We start from the raw sequence: 17,367 nt of genomic DNA on the forward strand, positions 1-17,367 counted from the left end.
ATCTCTCCTTGCATCCCCCTTTCTGGATCCTGGAAGCACTTCTTTGGGAGGGTGAGCTGGGCAAAAGTGTTCAATGGCAGATGTCCTTCTCCATCCCATGCTGAGCATGCAGTAGGTTTCTTTTATGGACAGCTATCTCTTTTCTTCTTTTGCTCAGTTTCTCTTTGTTCCAAAGCTTTCTTTTGGTGGTGGAAGTGGGGGGAGTGGAGGGCTGGTGTCAAGTTAACCCTCCCTAACACCATGGAACATTCTCTTAGGGACGTAACTTTGATACCCATGTTCTCCTGGGGGCCTGGACAGTGATACTGGCTTTCCCTGTTCAGATGATCAGAATCCTGAACCAAGGCTGAAGTTTGGGACAAGGTCTTCCCTTCCTCCTGTCTAACATGCTCCATCTCCCTCCCCTTATCTGCCCTTTCTTTCTTTCTTTTTTTCTTTCTTTCTTTCTTTTTTTTTTTTTTTGAGAAATCTTAGGACATATGAGATTGTGAGGTATTTGGAGATCTTAAACAATCAATACCGTTTATTACTGTCCATCAGGTGAAGCAACAGAGCCAAAAGGTCTAGTTTACAAGTGACCCTTGATTTGAAACTTAATTGCCCCCTGGACAGCCATGACAAATTAAACCAGAGCCAAACTCTCATTTTCTGTAAGCACCATCTTAGAAATTCTACTCTCAATCTTGGAATCTAATCTCATACCACCAAAACACCCAGAGAGATTCCAGTGAAATAACTAAAATAAAACAGAGATATATGCTTTTCAAACATTTAGAAGCTATATAAAAAGAAATTCAATAAAAAAGCTATAGCAGTGTTCCATTTGGGGAGCTCTTTTGTGTTTTGGATTGGAATGAAGTGGCTTCTTAAAATGTTGCTTCAGTGATGTCTGGATTGAAGTCATCTTTTTGTGATAAATCTCCCTATGAACAGTGCTTCTCTCTCTTTTTTTTTTTTTTTGAACAGTGCTTCTCAACTGAGGGAGATTTTGCTCCCCCCGCCCTCAGGGCAAAATTACATTTGGCAGTGTCTGAAGATACTTTTGGTTGTTGCAACTTGTAGGATGGTGGTGGTTCTCCTGGAATTTGATGGGGAGGAGGCAAGGGTGCTGCTAAGAATTCTGCAAATGAACAGGACAGTTTTCCTTAACAAAGAATTCTCTGACCAAAATGCCAAGAGCACTACTGTATTAAATCCCTACCTTGTATCAAGCATGGACATTTCAAATTGAGTTAAAATTCAGGTCTTTTCTTTAAAAGAGAAAATGTTGAAGATTGCATTTACATGAATACCTCTCAAGGTCTTTAAATGTGCACAAGATGGCATTGGGGAAGGGTAGAAGACGAGGACAGGTGGTTCCACCGTGACTTCTTCATGGTTCCTCTCTCTGGTATCAGTAAGTCAGCTGAGTTGTCTTTGATAGCAACCCAGGTTGTCATTGTTTCTGTGTAGCTTTGGTTGTAAATATGAGTTTTGGTTATTACTCTGTGGGTTTTATTTATGGAAAAAAAGTCATAAAAAGTGAGTGTGGGCCACAAATCATGGTGGGTACCGCCTGCACCCAGAAGTAATTTATACGTTTCTTCATCATTCTCACTGTTTTTCTTGGATCTTTAAATTTCCTGTACAGCTAGCGTATTGAATTTTAATAATTGTTACTGCATTTCATGGAATTTATACTCATTTCCCAGAAACCTCAGAAGGGCTTATTGTTTGTCATGAAGAGTAGACCCAAAGCTTTCACACAAGCTATGAACGAGTGTTTAGCTGCAATCTCTGATCAGAGCAAGTCTCATTTAAGGCATTAAAAGGCATCAACATCTAAAAGGGCCAGAACCTTGTGGAATTGCCTCCCACCCCTCTGCTCCCCCAACCAAGGAAGATTCAATAGTAATCAGTCCTTTGAGAAGGTTCTGTTCGTTTTTTGGATTCAATAAGCCCCTTCATTGCCACTTCTCTTAGTATTTGAAGTGTTTGAAATGTGTCTGAGTTTTAAAAAGTATATATATCGTCAATATTGAAGTGACAACCCTCATCCTAATTAACTGAATTCTTTTCCTGTACATGTCTTCCCAGTTGCTCACAAACACGTAAATATATGATAACCTATTTTAAAACCTTTGAAGTGAAGGGTTTTATCCATAGATGTGTGGAGTCTCTGGGCTGAGGAGTAGGGAGTTTGGTGCAAGTGGGTAGAAACAACGAGGCAAAGAGAGACTCTATCTCTTTAAAGAGGGACCAAACCTTCATCCCTGTCCATCCAGAGCCAGCATTGCCTCTGGATCATAGTAGATGTTCATGGAACTCAGGTCGTGAGGGAAGAGGAACAAGGGACACATTGTTATGTGCGGATTTATGAGTCTAATACATGCTCCTCTTTTTATGATTCTTTGAAAGCCTGAGCAGTGGAGTGTATTGTGCACGTGCACATCACATGAGAGGAGAGATACAGGTCCCAGGAGCCCTTAGTCCTTAGTGATGTCTTTCTGCAAACTGGCAAGAAGGTGGTGGCTGAGGCACATGTCCCCAGGGCCACTGGGGTCATCACGGGAGAGAAACGCTACTATGTTTAGGTTGGGTTCTTGGTAATTGCACTGATTACTAATGCTGCTAACATTCCTCTTGCTTAATAATCCACTTTTAATTTTCCCTGTGGCAGTTCGTAGTTCCCACAACACAGCAATAATTAAATCTGTGTTCAGATCGTTGTAAATGCACCCAGAGGTCTTAAGCAATGGGTGAATCATACTCATTTAAGTTAAGACATAATGTTAGCATTCAGCCACCTCAGGAATAAATACTAATTACTGAAAATTCCTTTAAGTTCCACTGTATACGTTTAGTTTCCGTTTCCCAGATAGCATGCAGGATGAGATTCAGGCGATGGGCTTTCTCTGCATATTAACTGAGATCACTCCTCAGGTAACACCGTCCTGAGGTAGGGGTTTCCGGGATGGCTTACTTGAAATAAGACTAGGAACTGCAACTGTTTTTAAAAGGTCTTCTCTTGCTGCTATTCCAAAAATGTTTCTTTTGGAAATTAGGAGGAAGAGGTAATGAGCCCCAGGGTGGGTGCAGGGCAGGTACTTTTGTGGGAGACACTCACATGGCTGGAAGCTGGGATTTCCATCCCTGTTTCTCACATGGCCTCGGTTTGGGAAGAGGCCTGCTGGTGCCTATAAAACACTAGGAGGAGTGAAACTTAAAAACAATTTTAGGGATCACTGGGTGGCTCAGCGGTTTGGTGCCTGCCTTGGGCCCACGGCTTGATCCTGGAGACCCGGGATCGAGTCCCGCATTGGGCTCCCTGCAAGGATCCTGCTTCTCCTTCTGTCTGTGTCTGTGCCTCTCTCTCTCTCCCTCTGTCTCTCATGAATAAATAAAAAATAAATAAATAAAAACAATTTTATCTCCAAATTTTTAAAGAACCTTCTATGTCTCCTTTAAAAGTATTCTTTCTATCTCCCTTTTGACATGGGGACATGGAGAAACACTGCTCCCTCTTGGACTTGGAATTTCATAAGTCTCCATCTATCCCTGGCCTGTGGTGACCTCTGTCATCAGACTCCTTCCCTGGGTGCCAGGGATCCGAGCACTTTGCAACACTCTACCACACCTGGCCCTGCTCCTATGGGAGATGCTGTCTCACTCATGCTTGCACATTCTTCCCCCTTGGGTAATTCCTATCCTCTTAAGACATAGCCAGGTGGACCACCCGCAGATAGTCTCCTGGATGCTCCCCATCCCCGCCCTGAGCAGGGGGGGGGTAGGGGGGAGAGGGGAAGGGCTTGTCTGGGTTCAGGGCCCCAACTCTGCTCTGTTACTGTCACCTCTACACTCCTGCCTCATGTGCTTGTGATGCTGTGCTGGGTGACAGTTTCCTTCACACCCCTGCTCTACTGGCTGTTACCTGCCTGACTCTTGCCTGTACAGGTTGGAGGTGAGAGATGATCTTACAAGATGCTCATTTTCAAGGGAGGGAAAGGAAGAATATTTTCCCAGGTCACCAAACCTGAGAGGCAGGTGGTCTCAGGAGCTGGAAACTGAGCAGAGGGTGGACAGGCTGGGCCAGTCAGGACAATTAAATATTCTCTACCAGTGCCCATAGATGGCACTAGAGCCTTGGAGATCCAGCCACCACTGGGCACTCCAGGGTTGAGGGAACTGGACAGTGACTCACTCTCTGTGGCTGATGGAAGGCTCCCCACCATGGAGCAGAGCAGTCTGGGTGGTTCTAGGGCAGCCAGCAGAGGCTACCACCCATCAGGGACCTCTTCTGATGGTAAAAGCAGTGGGTGAGGTGAAGAATTCAGAGTGGGAGGGAGGCAGAGGAGAAAGAAAGACATAGAGGCAGAGAGAGGAAGGGTAGGAGCATCAAGGCTACAACTAGAGAACAGGATCAAGAAGGCAAGGGACACAGGTGGAGTAGCAGGACCTTCAGGGCTGAGAACAAGGGGTTGCAGAGAAGCATCAGTGGCAGGTAAACTCAAAGGGGAGGAAGCCCTGAACAAATCAGGAGGTAAGCTGGCTAATGAGGCAGGCACACCTCCCCAGTTCCCCCACAGGACCCAGAAGATGCACACCATTCCTTCTGGATCTTTTATTGACGTATAGAAAATGTGTTTAAAAAAGGAACTATACAGAAGCTAAAAGCAATCAGGACTAAAAATACTGGTTAACAATGGTTAACAAGCGGAGATTCCGGTCTTTGAGCTACAGTGCCATGAAAGGAGCCAGGAGGTTGGCTTCCCCCCTCCTGTCCTCTGTTGATACTTTTATTCCAGTCTAGTACAGTGTACATCGTCTCAGGAGTGTGTACTCCATTTTCTTCTTGTTTTTGTTTTTGCCTTCCTTCTAGTCTTTCTTTTAAGTAAATGCTTTTCCCCAGCACAATGTAACTACAAAGGCAGTAAATTGGTCGGTGTTATTTATATATATATATTTTTTTACCTGAAAAGGCCGTTAAAGGTTAAAATGACAAACTCAAATTCAGGGGGACTGGAGGATTCAGTGTTTATGGGTTCTGAGAACAACAATCTAGAGACCACCGAGGTGGGTTTCAGCTGCCCGGGCCCAATGTAACAGTTTCCTCGAAGTGACAGCGACTTGCCCAGGGTACCTAGGAGTTCCTATGGACCTGGGGCACATCCGAGGTCAGGATGGCTGGATGCCTGTGTGTGTGCAGGATGGGAAGGAGGAGACTGGTGTTAACAGTAACCCATCTGGATTCTGAACTCTGAGTCTGTGGGACTGTGGTGTGAGTCTAGAGGGCAGGGGTGGGGAAACGGGGTTCAGTAGGGGGGCTCTTACTTGGCTGACAGTTTTGTAGAAAACTTGGCATTTATGGCATCTAACACAGAGTCATGTCAGCACCCTCAGCAGCCTCCACATGGAAGAGGGCCATGAAATGCAGAGTTCTTTCTTGGGGAAATCTATTCCTTTATGGATAAGTGGCATTCAGTTAAGAGGAAGGGATTCATTTCTGGATTTTGGGCCTGACAGCCAGAAATATCATTTACCCAGTACAAATTTCCTTCTTAATTCCTCAGTGCAGCCAAGAGAGCTGAGATTGTGCCTAGCTATCCTCTGAGACCACCTACCTCCAACACACGCACATCCTCACTGAGGAGGTGGGAGTGGGTCAGAAGAGGAGAATAAGTAACATTAGTCTCCTGCCTTTCTCTAGCCTCATTCCCCAATTTTCCCACTGATGTACCCCTACAGGGACACTCTCACGGTATCCATGAAAGTCTGGGAGGAAAAAGCCCAATTAGTCTGTAGCCTGCTGGTTTTAGCCTAAAAATTCATAGGATTTCTATGTTTGATACCATCTGTATTGGTTTCAAAATATGAATAATATAACTCCTTTCCTCTTAAATTCTGAAATAAAATTGGTGCTCCAGGAACATGTGCCATGTTTATTCTCTCCAGTCTTGTCAACCTTGTCTACCTAGTTTGAGAAGAATGACTCTGGAATTCCCTACTCTTCTAATGTTGGATGAGGAAGAGGCCACTATATCCCCAAAGGAGTAGGGTTGGGGACATAGTGTTTGTGTCCTGGTCTTTTTTAACTGCTACCAATTTGCTGTAGAACTTTTTCTTACCTTCCCAATTAGAAACAAAAGAAGAAAGAAAGAAGAAAGAAAGAAAGAAAGAAAGAAAGAAAGAAAGAAAGAAAGAAAGAAAGAAAAGAAAGAAAAGGAAAAAAGACAAGGAAAAGGAAAGAGCTGTCTGGATATTTCTTACTTTTGATGGTGAAGTGGAAGGTCTCCTGGCGTATGTGGCAAAAAACAACACAAGAACTCCCTTTTCTTAAAAGATAGAGGGAAGTGGCATCAGAAGTCCCTTTGTGCAAACATTAGTAAATCCAAGATGGTGGCCACTTGACTAAACAAGCAGAAAGGGCAGCAACCCCCCGAAAAGGCAAAAGCAAGGGATTTAGAATTAGGCAGAGAGATTCCGATTATTGTTCTCCTTAGCACCTGTGTGACTTTGGGCATGTCACTAAACCTTTCTGTATCTCCATTTCCTTATCTGTAAAATGGTTAAACTTGAATCAGGGTTGTGGTGAGGATTTAATGAAGCAATACGTGTGAAGTTCCTAGCACAGTATCTGGAAAGTAGTTGGACTGCAGTAAATACCATTTCTCTTAGTTTCATCTGGGAAGAGAAATATTAAAAGGCCTATGCCAGATCTGACCTCAGCTCTGTTACTAATTAGCTGTGTGAACTTGGGCAAGTTGCCTAACTCTTTTGGGCATCTTTTCTCTGAAGTCTGAAATGAGAGGGTCAGGTTAGATGATCCCCAGTCCCCTCCAGCTCTGAAGGTATGTTCCCAATATTTGTCTTTTGGAGGCAGCCTTGAACACATTTGCGTCCAATGGCAGGATGTTAGAGAGCAACACAGAGTGTCCTTGGGGCTTTTAAACCAGTGATGGGAAGAAAACAATAGTTCTCATCCATGTACTTGCCTTCTGGCCACACATCTGGGCCCAAACCCTCTCTGTGGCTTAGGTATTCCAGGCCTCCTGGGATCTTGCTCTGCCTCCCATAAGCTCATGGTGCCAATGAGCCAATGTCAGTACCCAGAAGGGTCGATTCAGGGAGACAGAAAGGGATTGAATGTTTCTGAACTGGAAATTCAGCATCAGTCCAGGCTCAGAGTGGACAAGGAGGAGCTGTTTTGTCAAGTTAACAGAGGGCGCAGAGCTCGTCTGAGGAACAAGAGCTGTGTTATTTGGATACTCTGCAATTGCCTTGTTAAGCTTGGGAAGGAGGGAGGATTTCCGGTTTGGAGAAAATGCAACACTGTCCAAAGACTGTGAGGTTTGCCAAGGACACTTGGACAATGAAGTGCTGCAGGTGCAATGAAGTCATGGTTCAGCAAGGGGTGACCTTGAAAAATTAATCAGAAATGCTGGAGATGACAAATCAGGCTTGTGAGTGCCATGAAGGAAAAGTGAGGTCCGGGCTCAACCAGTTAAGCAAGCACAGGAAGCTCTTCTGCTTCTCGTTTTCTGCGGTGACAGGCCTCTGGTGCCTTAGTTTCTCCTCAGCTCAGGTGTGTGAAGTGACAGGAGCTCAGGGGGGCAGTGAGACCAGAACTCAAGGAACTAATGCAGGTCCCTAGACCAGCGCCTCTCTGTACCTCTGCTGTGGGCCATCAGTGGAAGGCTTGCTTTCAATCTCCAATCATCTGTCAGCTTCTCTTATTTTGCTATTTTATTTTATGTTTTATGTTTTCTTCTTCCCTATTTCTCAAAGCTTGAAGAACACAGAATGGACATAAGCAAATCTAATGTGGCTACAATTAGGATGAACCAGAGCCATTCTTTCAAGCTGGACCTGAATCTACAACACACCCACTTCAAATATCCTAGGGCTTTTTCCCCTATTTACTTTTGGAGGTCTCCTTCAGTGCGTGAATTCTCATTTGGCCTGTTGGGGCTCCAAAATGCTGGAGTACAGTTGAGGGAAACTCAGTCACATTTGTGTGGGGTGGGGTTACAGAAGAAACAAAAGTATGGGGGAGCATTTAGTCAACGATGTTCAGGAATGTGGCCAAAGGGCCTGGAGATAAAGCCAGAGAGAGGCTACAAGCTTCACGCAGAAGCCAGCCTGGTGTCTCACCTTTCCCGAGCGTGGATCCTTTCGGTTATCGTTATCTAGAGAAAGACGGGCCACCCAGGGAGGCTGGGTGGGGCTGAGTCTGCTCTTGGCATCTGGAGCTTGGTATAAGAGGCAGACTCCCAAACTACACAGATCACTCCTCCCCCTCAGGCCTCTGAGGTCCCAAGGCCTTGGCAAGTTTGAAGCAAATGAACGAATTATTCCATCTTCTGTGGGATCATTGGAACTAAACTGACGTGTGAATCTTTCCTTTTCAAAGTTTTAGGAATAGACAGCGAGATACAAGGGGAGTGTGCCCTTTGGAGGGAAAGAAATGGAAGTAGGAATGAGATAGAATAGTAGGAGTCAGGTGATCGAAAGCACGCACGTATCCTGAGTAAGAAAGTGGTTCTTCCTTTCTTGAAATTCTGGGTAGAGGATAAAGTTAAAAAAAGAAAGAAAGAAAGAAAGAAAGAAAGAAAGAAAGAAAGAAAGAAAGAAAGAAAAAAAAGAAAAGAAAAAGGAAGAAAAAGTGTTTTCATGCCCCAGGAATACTTGCAAGTCCAGATCACGGGCAGGTCTATTTCAGCCTCCCCAGCTTGGGGCATCTACTGCTCACAGGTTCCACTTTCTTTCCAGAGGAAGGGACAAAGAGGAGCTCATAAATCGTTTCTCAACTGATGCTTTTAAAAGAGCTCTTTGAAAAAATTCCATAATGACCTAGTGTTCCTTAATCTACAGCTCTGTTCTGGGACTGGATTTTAAAACTATAAATGTGATTAGAGTTGTTTGGTTTGGCATTGAGCTCATTGGCAACCTTGGTTCTTCAGGTTTGTCTTTGAAATAACAGTTTTCCATGTGAGGGTTGCTGGTTGGTTTCCAGGGAACCGGGTGGGAGGGGTCTTAGCACTTCTGGAGCAGCCCAGGGGAGACAGGTAGGGTGGATTGAACTATTCATGGAAGTTGGCTCTGCATTTCTTCGCTGCCATTTTTATTGTTCTTTTACAGTTCAACCTCCTGTGGAAATCTGTTGGTTGGTTTTCCTGAAGCTTGTTTTGGTCTGAGTTCTCCTGGAAACCCCTGAGGGGCTTGCAGTCCTCAATCCCCACCAGGTTTCAGTTACCAGCTGCGACTTGGGGTGGGGGGAGATGGGGGTGGTGGTGATCGCCACCTTGTGGCCACACCTAGCAAGTCTCCCTCCTCCATTTAAATCCAGTCTACAAGGCCAACAGATTTGTTGTCTCCATCTCCTTCCCCCACCGTCCAGAAAGAACCCTGGAGAATGTGAGTTACTCTCTTGGGAACTATCTTTATCTAATGGCGAAATGAGAAAAGGAAAAACTATCTGGATCTTGGATCTAGGTAGTGGATCTGTTGCAGTTCTTGGGAGGTTTTGTTTGTAAACACCTGTGATTAGGATTGGGATTAAATCCTAATCCCACACTTAAATTGCCTCTAGGCAGGGTCCACTTCTCACCCTGTCAGTCCCGCAAGAGAAAGTGGTGTGTGTAGGTCAGTGCTTTGTGAGTATGTTTACTGGATCCACCCTTGGGAAGAATATAAATTTGGAGGAACAAAATAAGCAGGAATCAGTGAATAAAATTAAGAAGCTTTGAGTTTAGTTGATCATGGATCTTGAGGAGAGAACGGGGCACAGTGCCTCTTGAAGATGGAGAAAACTCGTGAGCAAATCACTCAATTTAATAAAAGCAATGTATACATCCTTTTATAGGAGGTTGGGTGAGCTAATCTTTGAAGTCTTTTTCTTGCTTTAAAAGTTTTTGAAATGAATTCAGGCAATGCTGCTGATACTATTTATAAAAATGTTCCATAGGGTAAAATGGTTGTAATGAAAGGAAGGTGGGTTTTGGTTTCCTCTGATACTTCCTAGCTTTCACCTGAATTGACCACATAAGGACTCATAATCTTTTTTTGTGTGTCAGTTGCCTTGATGAGGTAGGCTGTCCTGGCACCACCCAGGCCCCCGGAATCTGCTTTTACGGGCAAAATCAACTCAGCCTCTTGCTTGACATTACCTTTTCTGCAATGTTTTTTTCCTCTGTGTGTGTGTGTGTGTTTATTTATGATCTCAACCTGCCTTCCTTCCTTCCTTCCTTCCTTCCTTCCTTCCTTCCTTCCCTCCTTCCTTCCGTCTCTCTTTCCCTAAAAAAGCAGGGCTTCTGGTGAATTTTCATTACTTAATTGCACTCTCTCATCAATGCCAATTTCTACTTAGATTTTCAGGTCGGAAACTTGCACTACTGACCATCAAAACTGAAAAGGAGGTTGGTGGCCATTCTAGTCTAAACTTTCATTCAACCCCCTGGGGGAGGGGGAACTGAGTCCCACACAGAGTGAGAAAACAGAGCCAATGTCATGGCAGAGGAGGGGCCTATACCTTAGCCCTTGCTCCCTTTCCTAGTAATCACTGGTGTGTTCCATTCTCTAGCTCAGTCTCTCAGTTTACACATTTCTTGAAAGGACTGTTTCTCTTTCTTCCTTGTCCTCCTTCTAGTAGGACAAGGGGTTTGGGTTTCTTTTGAAGCCCAAGCTAACCTGAGGAAGTGTCTATGTGGCCTCCATGTCCCAGCCCCAGGGTTTGTAAGCATAAAGTGTGATCAGCAGCCCAAGGGACTATCTTTTCTTGGGGATCAGAATCATGTTAGAGTGCAGCTATTTCCATTAGGAAACTGCCAGCTCTCAGGCTTTTCCAGAAACTGGTTGGGAAAGGAACACGATGCCTTAGTTTGGCTAACCATGGGGGTTACAGAAAACAAAAGTGGGACCTGCAGGACCATGAGGAGGGGCAAGGGGAGGGCAACTGGGGAGCTGGCTATGGATTTCGGTAGACGCTGCAGGGATGGCTGCACCTGACATTTGATTTGGAGAAGTCAAAGGGTCATGGTTTCTAGAGCCTCCAGCTCTCTTGGGCTTAAAAATCAAATCATGGTAGTGAGGAGAGCACATCTCATAAAATGGGAGGTAGGCCCACAGTCGTCCCCTGTTCACCTTTGGATTTCCAGATGTAATTTCCTCTGGCACTTTTCATTTTTCCTCTCAGAGGCAGAATAATAAAAGAAGATGGAGAAAGGCTTCTCATGATGCCAACTCATTAGAGAGGTCATTCCTATTTCCCACAGGACCAAAAAAAAAACAAAAAACAAAAAAGGAGCAAAAAACAAAAACAACTCCCCATGAATTTCACCTCTTTCCAGGAATTGTCAGTCAAAGGAATGGCTGGCTGATCACATAACTTCTTCTGACTCTTAATAAGCCACCCACATTAAGGAGAGCCTGGCTGAAGACAGAAATGAGGCCTTCTGTTTGCAATTCAGAAATAAGAAAAGAAAAGAAAATCCATGACAGATAGGACTAGAAACACAAAAATAGAGCCAAGTAAGATCTCAGTTTCCCATGGGACCATAATCTCAAATGGCAGATGCCCTGATTTCTACTATTGTCCTTTCCTCAATGTCTGACCCCAAAGGGTGAAAACTGCCACCATCTCCGAGACCCTTTCGCCCACAAAAGGAAGTTCTTCCGTTTGATGCAAGAGAGGGAGCAAGGACTTAGGACCCTCAGGGACACGGCCACTGTGCAGCCTGGGGCCAGGTGTGGACAATGCCTTGGGCTTGTGGGACCATGGGGGTCTAAGGGTAAGATGGACATAGGCACAGAATTGCTTGGGATGGGGAAGGAGGCGACTGCTCTTAAAAGGTAATAGGACACTTCGCTGGTAAGAGTGTCAGGCAATGAGAATCTTTGGCCCATTGAAAAGGACTTGGGTTGTTGGGATGGGGTGAGGTTCATCTGCTTCCTCTCAAGGGGTGTGGATGGCAGAGCTCTCTTCCCGAGGCTTCTCCCAGGGGCTGCTGTGAGAATCTGACCATCCAAGGCGGTAACCTGAGCACGGGTACCTGGAATGCCAGGCAACTCCTAGGAGGGCAGGAAAAGAAGGCCTGTTGCCATAGCAATCTGATTCTGGGACCTGCCTTTCCATGGGTCTCTTTAAAATGTTTCCGACTTTCCCTCCTTAATGGGAAGGGAGGCAAAGGTTAGGGATGACTGGGTGGGAGGGAGCGTGGAGACCGAGGCCCAGGCCCGGGACAGCAGAAACCGCAAGCAGCTATGTCCTGCTTCCTTGAACGCCCTTCAAATGTTGCAAAGCACAGTACTCTTACCCCCCACCCCTTGTCTCATATTATAAAATACAAACAAATGACAGAAAGGGTCAGTCGGCCCAGGGCCACCGCTGCTCAGAACTGCAAGGACCGCCGTTTCCGCCCCGCTGGGAGACGGTGGTTATAGGGGCGCATCTTCATCTCCACGAAAGGGATGGAGAACTCGTGGCCTTTCCAGTGGTACCAGTTGATCCCCTGGGAAGGAGAAAGACATGCACGTCAGGCCATTGCCTCCCTGCCAGAGGGAACACCCAACTTGAAAAAGGGAGAACACCAGGAGTGGGGAATCCAAGATGAGAATTTGGCCGTATCCTATTAACATGAAGCTTTGTGGTCCAGCTTCTGATAAGGTCGGAGGAATAGAGTCTCTTTCCAGCTCTTCTTTTTTAATTTTTAAAAATGTTTATTTATTCGGGATCCCTGGGTGGTGCAGCATTTTGGCGCCTGCCTTTGGCCCAGGGCACGATCCTGGAGACCCAGGATCGAATCCCACATTGGGCTCCCGGCGCATGGAGCCTGCTTCTCCCTCTGCCTATGTTTCTTCCTCTCTCTCTCTCTCTCTCTCTCTCTCTCTCTCTCTCTCTGTGACTATCATAAATAAATAAAAAAAAATAAAAATAAAAATGTTTATTTATTCATTCATGAGAGACACAGAGAGAGAGGCACAGACATAGGCAGAGGGAGATGCGGGCTCCCTGCGGGGAGCCCGATGCCGGACTCGATCCCAGGACCCCGGGATCACACCCTGAGCCGAAGGCAGATGCTCAACCACTGAGCCACCCAGTTGCCCCCCAGCTTTTCTTTTTAAGCATGCCTATGGCCTGAGTGTTCATCGGGACTGCACATCAGGTCACTTAACTGCCAGCTTTATGTCTTTGGCTGTCAGGGGTTGCACGCACCAGTTATTCGTGTTGAATTTCAAAATCCCCATAGTCTACGGGCATTTTGTGGAGAATGATTGTGTTTGCTCACTCCTGATGGGAGACTCGGGTGGTATCTACCTGTGGTGACCAGCCATCTCAGTTGGCTCAGGACTGAGGGGTTTCCCTGGCTGCTGGCCCTTGGTGCCCAAAATGGGAAAGTCTCAGTTGGTCCAGTTGGTCACCCTATCACCCAGCCCAGCCTGTGGACTTGTGGTCTCTAATGGGGAATTACAATCCAGTTTATACTGATCTCTCCTTCCGTGGGACCCTTCTTTAGAGAAAGCTGAGCCTGTGAAGCTGACTCTAAAATTGATAAACTCTCCATGGGATCATTTAGGTGAGGAAATGGAATGTACTGGTGGTCAAGGGCTTCTCTGGGTGAGTTCTATCTAGCTCCTGAGTCCAGATGCTTTTCTTTCCCTCCTCTGGCATCTGCTTTGTCCTGCCCTTATCCCAGGGCCTACATTACTCATGATAGTCCTTTCTTAAGACTTAGTATTTTTTTCACAAAGGGAAATGTAAGACTCACTTGTGCACTGAACACATAAAGCTAAGGGATGGTGGGTTCCATAGGTCTGGGTCATTCATAACAGTGGCGAGCTTCACGTACCTGACTGTGCCTGGACTCTCCATATTTCCCATTGAGGTTGGTCCGGTGGCAGTTCTTGTACCACCAGGCCCCCTTGTAAGACATGGCGCAGTTGGTAACAGCAACATCATTGTCTCTGTCCTCTGTGGAGAAAGGGCGCCCCTGATGATAGCTGAGGGAGTCCCCTGTAAAAAAGGGATGCTTCCGTGAGGCCATCTGATTTGTTAGTTTTTTTTTTCACTCTATGCATTTTATGGGCTACAGGGGAGGGGCCGCCTCCATGTCACCACTCATAATTTCTTCAGCCACTCCAGGCTGGGGCCCTGGGGGTCCTGCGGGTGGCTGGGCACATCGGGCATGTTCCCATCATCTCGGATAGTTGTAGGGCGTGGCCTGGTTGATCATGGTGGCATATTTGGTGAAGGGACTGGGGGTGGGCAGAATCACAGCGAGGCCCCCAATGGTGAAGGGTGCGACCAGCACCGGCTCTTTGGTCCAGGCATCCTTGAGGAAGGCGTTGAGTCCTGGAGGGGCGGGCAAGGAGGGTCACTGTCCCGGCCATCTTGGTCTCTGTGGTGGCGGCAGCCTGATTTGTTAATCTTTTGTCAGGATTCTCTGGACGTTTGGCCCACTCCCAACAAACCTACCCTCTACTTAAGGAACTTTCCATTTACTTCTCCCATTTCCACCTGTTCCCTCAGCCAGACTGTATGGAACTCTAACTCCACCTTATCCCCTGGGTCAGCTCTTCGATGCTGGTCTCTGCAACTCATTTCCTCATCCCTCTGACCTTCTGCTCCGAGCTCTGTCCACTCAGTCCACCTTACCTTCCCTATCTGTTGCCTCTGGGCCTGCACTGGGCACCAGCATTCATGATCTTTTTATTTCCAGAGGAGACAGTGATGAGACATGGCACCTTGAGTCAATCTGGGTTACCACCATGCATCTATGGCCTGGCCTTCTCCATGGTTTATTTGGCCTGGTCAACCCTCACCCAAAACCTCCCATTCAGAACTTGAAGCCACATGTAAAAAGGGACCTCAGCAAGCTAGAGTTCCTGTCCATAGGAGAAAACATCATGAGAAAATCCTAATCATGTCAGCTCATGCTATTGAATGAACATTATTATAGATGCTTCTGAGGTTACTTTAAGCCAGGAGAGACCACAGTTTTGGGTCATCTGTGATATATGAGTCCACATTCATGGTGGCCACTCAATGGCCCCACTGCTTCCCACCACAGTTTAACTGTGAGGGGATGATCTTTATTCTGTGAGGAAACCTGATCCCCTCAGGTCAGTTGGATTGCTAACTCAACATATCATGTCTCTGTCCCATCTTTTTCATCTTTTCTTCCCAGGTTCCAAGGATTCCGGTTTTGTGTCCATTGAGAGCTAATCCCAGTACCTGACACTCATTCTTTCCCATTTCTTTCAGATCCAGAAGAAGGCAGGAAAGATTTATTTTTTCATAGAATATATATATATTAGCATCTTTACCTCCTCTAATCCTAAATAATATTCATAGCCTTTATCTTTAAAACTTCTTGGACTAATCCGTTACTTTCTTTATATCAGTTTGACTCTGTTACCTCTACCCACCTCACATCTTCTCATCCCCCGCTTATCCTTCTGTATTCTAGAATTTCCTCTCAATTTGCCCTGGAATAATTCTCTCCAGCTTCCATTCCGATGTTGCCTGCTGCTGCCTTGGCTAGATCTTGGCGTTAGTCTTTATCTCCTTCCAAAATCTGGCTTCCCTTCTCTTTTCTGCCTCATATCCATATTCAGTACATTGTCTAAGTCTTGGTTTTTCTCTCTCAAGCCACTGTTCAGATTTATACCCTTCTCTTAATCCCTCACATTAGTCAAGTCTCCTGTTATCTCCTATCAGGATTAATGCAGCATCTGCCAGCCGATCTCTGCTCTTCATTCAGATTTACTTTATCCAGTGTATGGCTGTCACATTAGTATCCTCAAACCCAAAAGACTCAGGACCTACCATGCTTCCCCACTGCTCACCATAGTAAGACTGCTCCCTTGGTTTCAAGGCCCTTCAGGTTCTAGCTCCACCCTACTCCACCAATCTTCTTTCTGTTTCTTCTGAACTCACATCCTGCCTTAGGGAGCCAAGCCGTTCACGCCTGCCTTCCTTCCACAAAAATTGCTCCTTTCATGACTTCTCATCCAGGGTTTGCCTTCCCTCACCATTGGGATCCCAGCCAGATGTTGCTCCTTCCAAGGCCAATGAATACCCAGTAAGGTGGAAATGAGTACCATTTCTTTTGTGGTTCTTTTTAAAAATAGCTGTTTAGTTCTTACAGAGGCCAAGGCCAAGTCTTATGTTTCTTTTGAGTCCCTGTAACTTGTACAATGAACTTCTAAGGGTTGTTCAACAACCTCTTATTTCTAACTTGATTTGGAGTTTTCAGTTCTAATCCAGTTAGAGTCCTGATTAGAGACTTAGATATTTGTAGCCTTGAGAAATGGGGACAGGAGAAAGGACTGAACTTGATTTAGAGGCCATGGGATGGATTGTTACCATTAAGGCTAAATGGTACTCATTTCCACCTTACTGGGCATTCATTGACCTAGGAAGTTAAGATAAAATCCAGAGGAATTGGGTGATGCTAAATGTCGGAAAGAAAGGATGGGCTCTTCCCCACTGGAGACCTTCTGGTCTAGAAAAAGTATCCATTGGGTAGAGCTGCCCAGAGGAAGGAGCAACCTACGTAAGCCTAGTTTTTCACTTTCTGAGGAAGATGAACTGAACATTTCAAGGGAGGAATCAGACTGTAATTAATTTATGATGATTGGCCAATTTGCTCATAGGATTTCCATTTGCCTATTAGACATGAAAGTAGGATGCAGTCCCATAGTCCTGCCCTCCACTGGACCTGGGAGCAAGATGGAGCTGCGGTAAAGGCAATAGTGGTTGGACCTATAGGGGGCAGAGAGAAGCAGCCTGGAGCAGGTGGGAGGGGGAGGAAGGTAGGACATGGTAGCAAGGGGCAAGGCTTGCTTTTCTTCCTGTGGGAAGAATAAAAACTGCTTTTCTACAGGCACAGTTCCAATCTTAGGGAGTGGATTGTATCAGGTTTTTTAAAAAAATGATTCGTCTGACATGTTGTTTAATATACTCCATTTCAGTGGCTCTTTTTATGTCCAAAGTGTGGTAAATTGGAACTTTCGTTGAGGGCACACCGGGCAGATCTGACCCACTGCTGTTGGGAATAGTCTCCGATATGAACAATAACAAAGTGTGTCTTTTTACAGAGTAAGAATACCTGGCTGAGAAGAGAAATACTTGGACAGATGCAGTAACTCGAAGGGCAACACCATGATAATCTTCCTAATTCCAGAAAGCATAAAAACGCTACTAAAATTATACATTAGCATTTAGCCCCAAAATTGGTGTTAATGAAAGGACCAATAAGTCCGTGTACCAAACAGTAGAATGTTCGGCAAAACAGGCTTTATGAAATGTGCTATAATAGAACCCGGGAAACAGATTAGCAAAGCCCAAGAAGCAGACTGGATATTATATTCTGATAAAACTACTAATGC

General features: G+C 45.6%; 1 protein-coding gene and 1 pseudogene across 1 annotated transcript in view; both read right to left on the reverse strand.

Moving 5' to 3' along the window:
• Positions 1-10,254: 10,254 nt before the first annotated feature.
• The window catches only part of TNR (tenascin R), a 402,456-nt gene continuing 395,343 nt past the window's right edge, over positions 10,255-17,367 (reverse strand). The window contains exons 22-23 of the mRNA XM_041770860.1: positions 13,824-13,987; positions 10,255-12,485 (exon numbers count right to left, since the gene is read on the reverse strand). Coding sequence (XP_041626794.1) covers positions 12,366-12,485; positions 13,824-13,987 — 284 coding nt within the window. The 3' untranslated portion in view covers positions 10,255-12,365. The remainder of the gene's footprint in view (positions 12,486-13,823; positions 13,988-17,367) is intronic.
• LOC121472911 lies at positions 14,093-17,142 on the reverse strand (annotated as a pseudogene).

This window comes from Vulpes lagopus, chromosome 1 (genome assembly GCF_018345385.1).
Source record: "Vulpes lagopus strain Blue_001 chromosome 1, ASM1834538v1, whole genome shotgun sequence".
Classification (NCBI taxonomy): Eukaryota; Metazoa; Chordata; class Mammalia; order Carnivora; family Canidae; genus Vulpes; species Vulpes lagopus.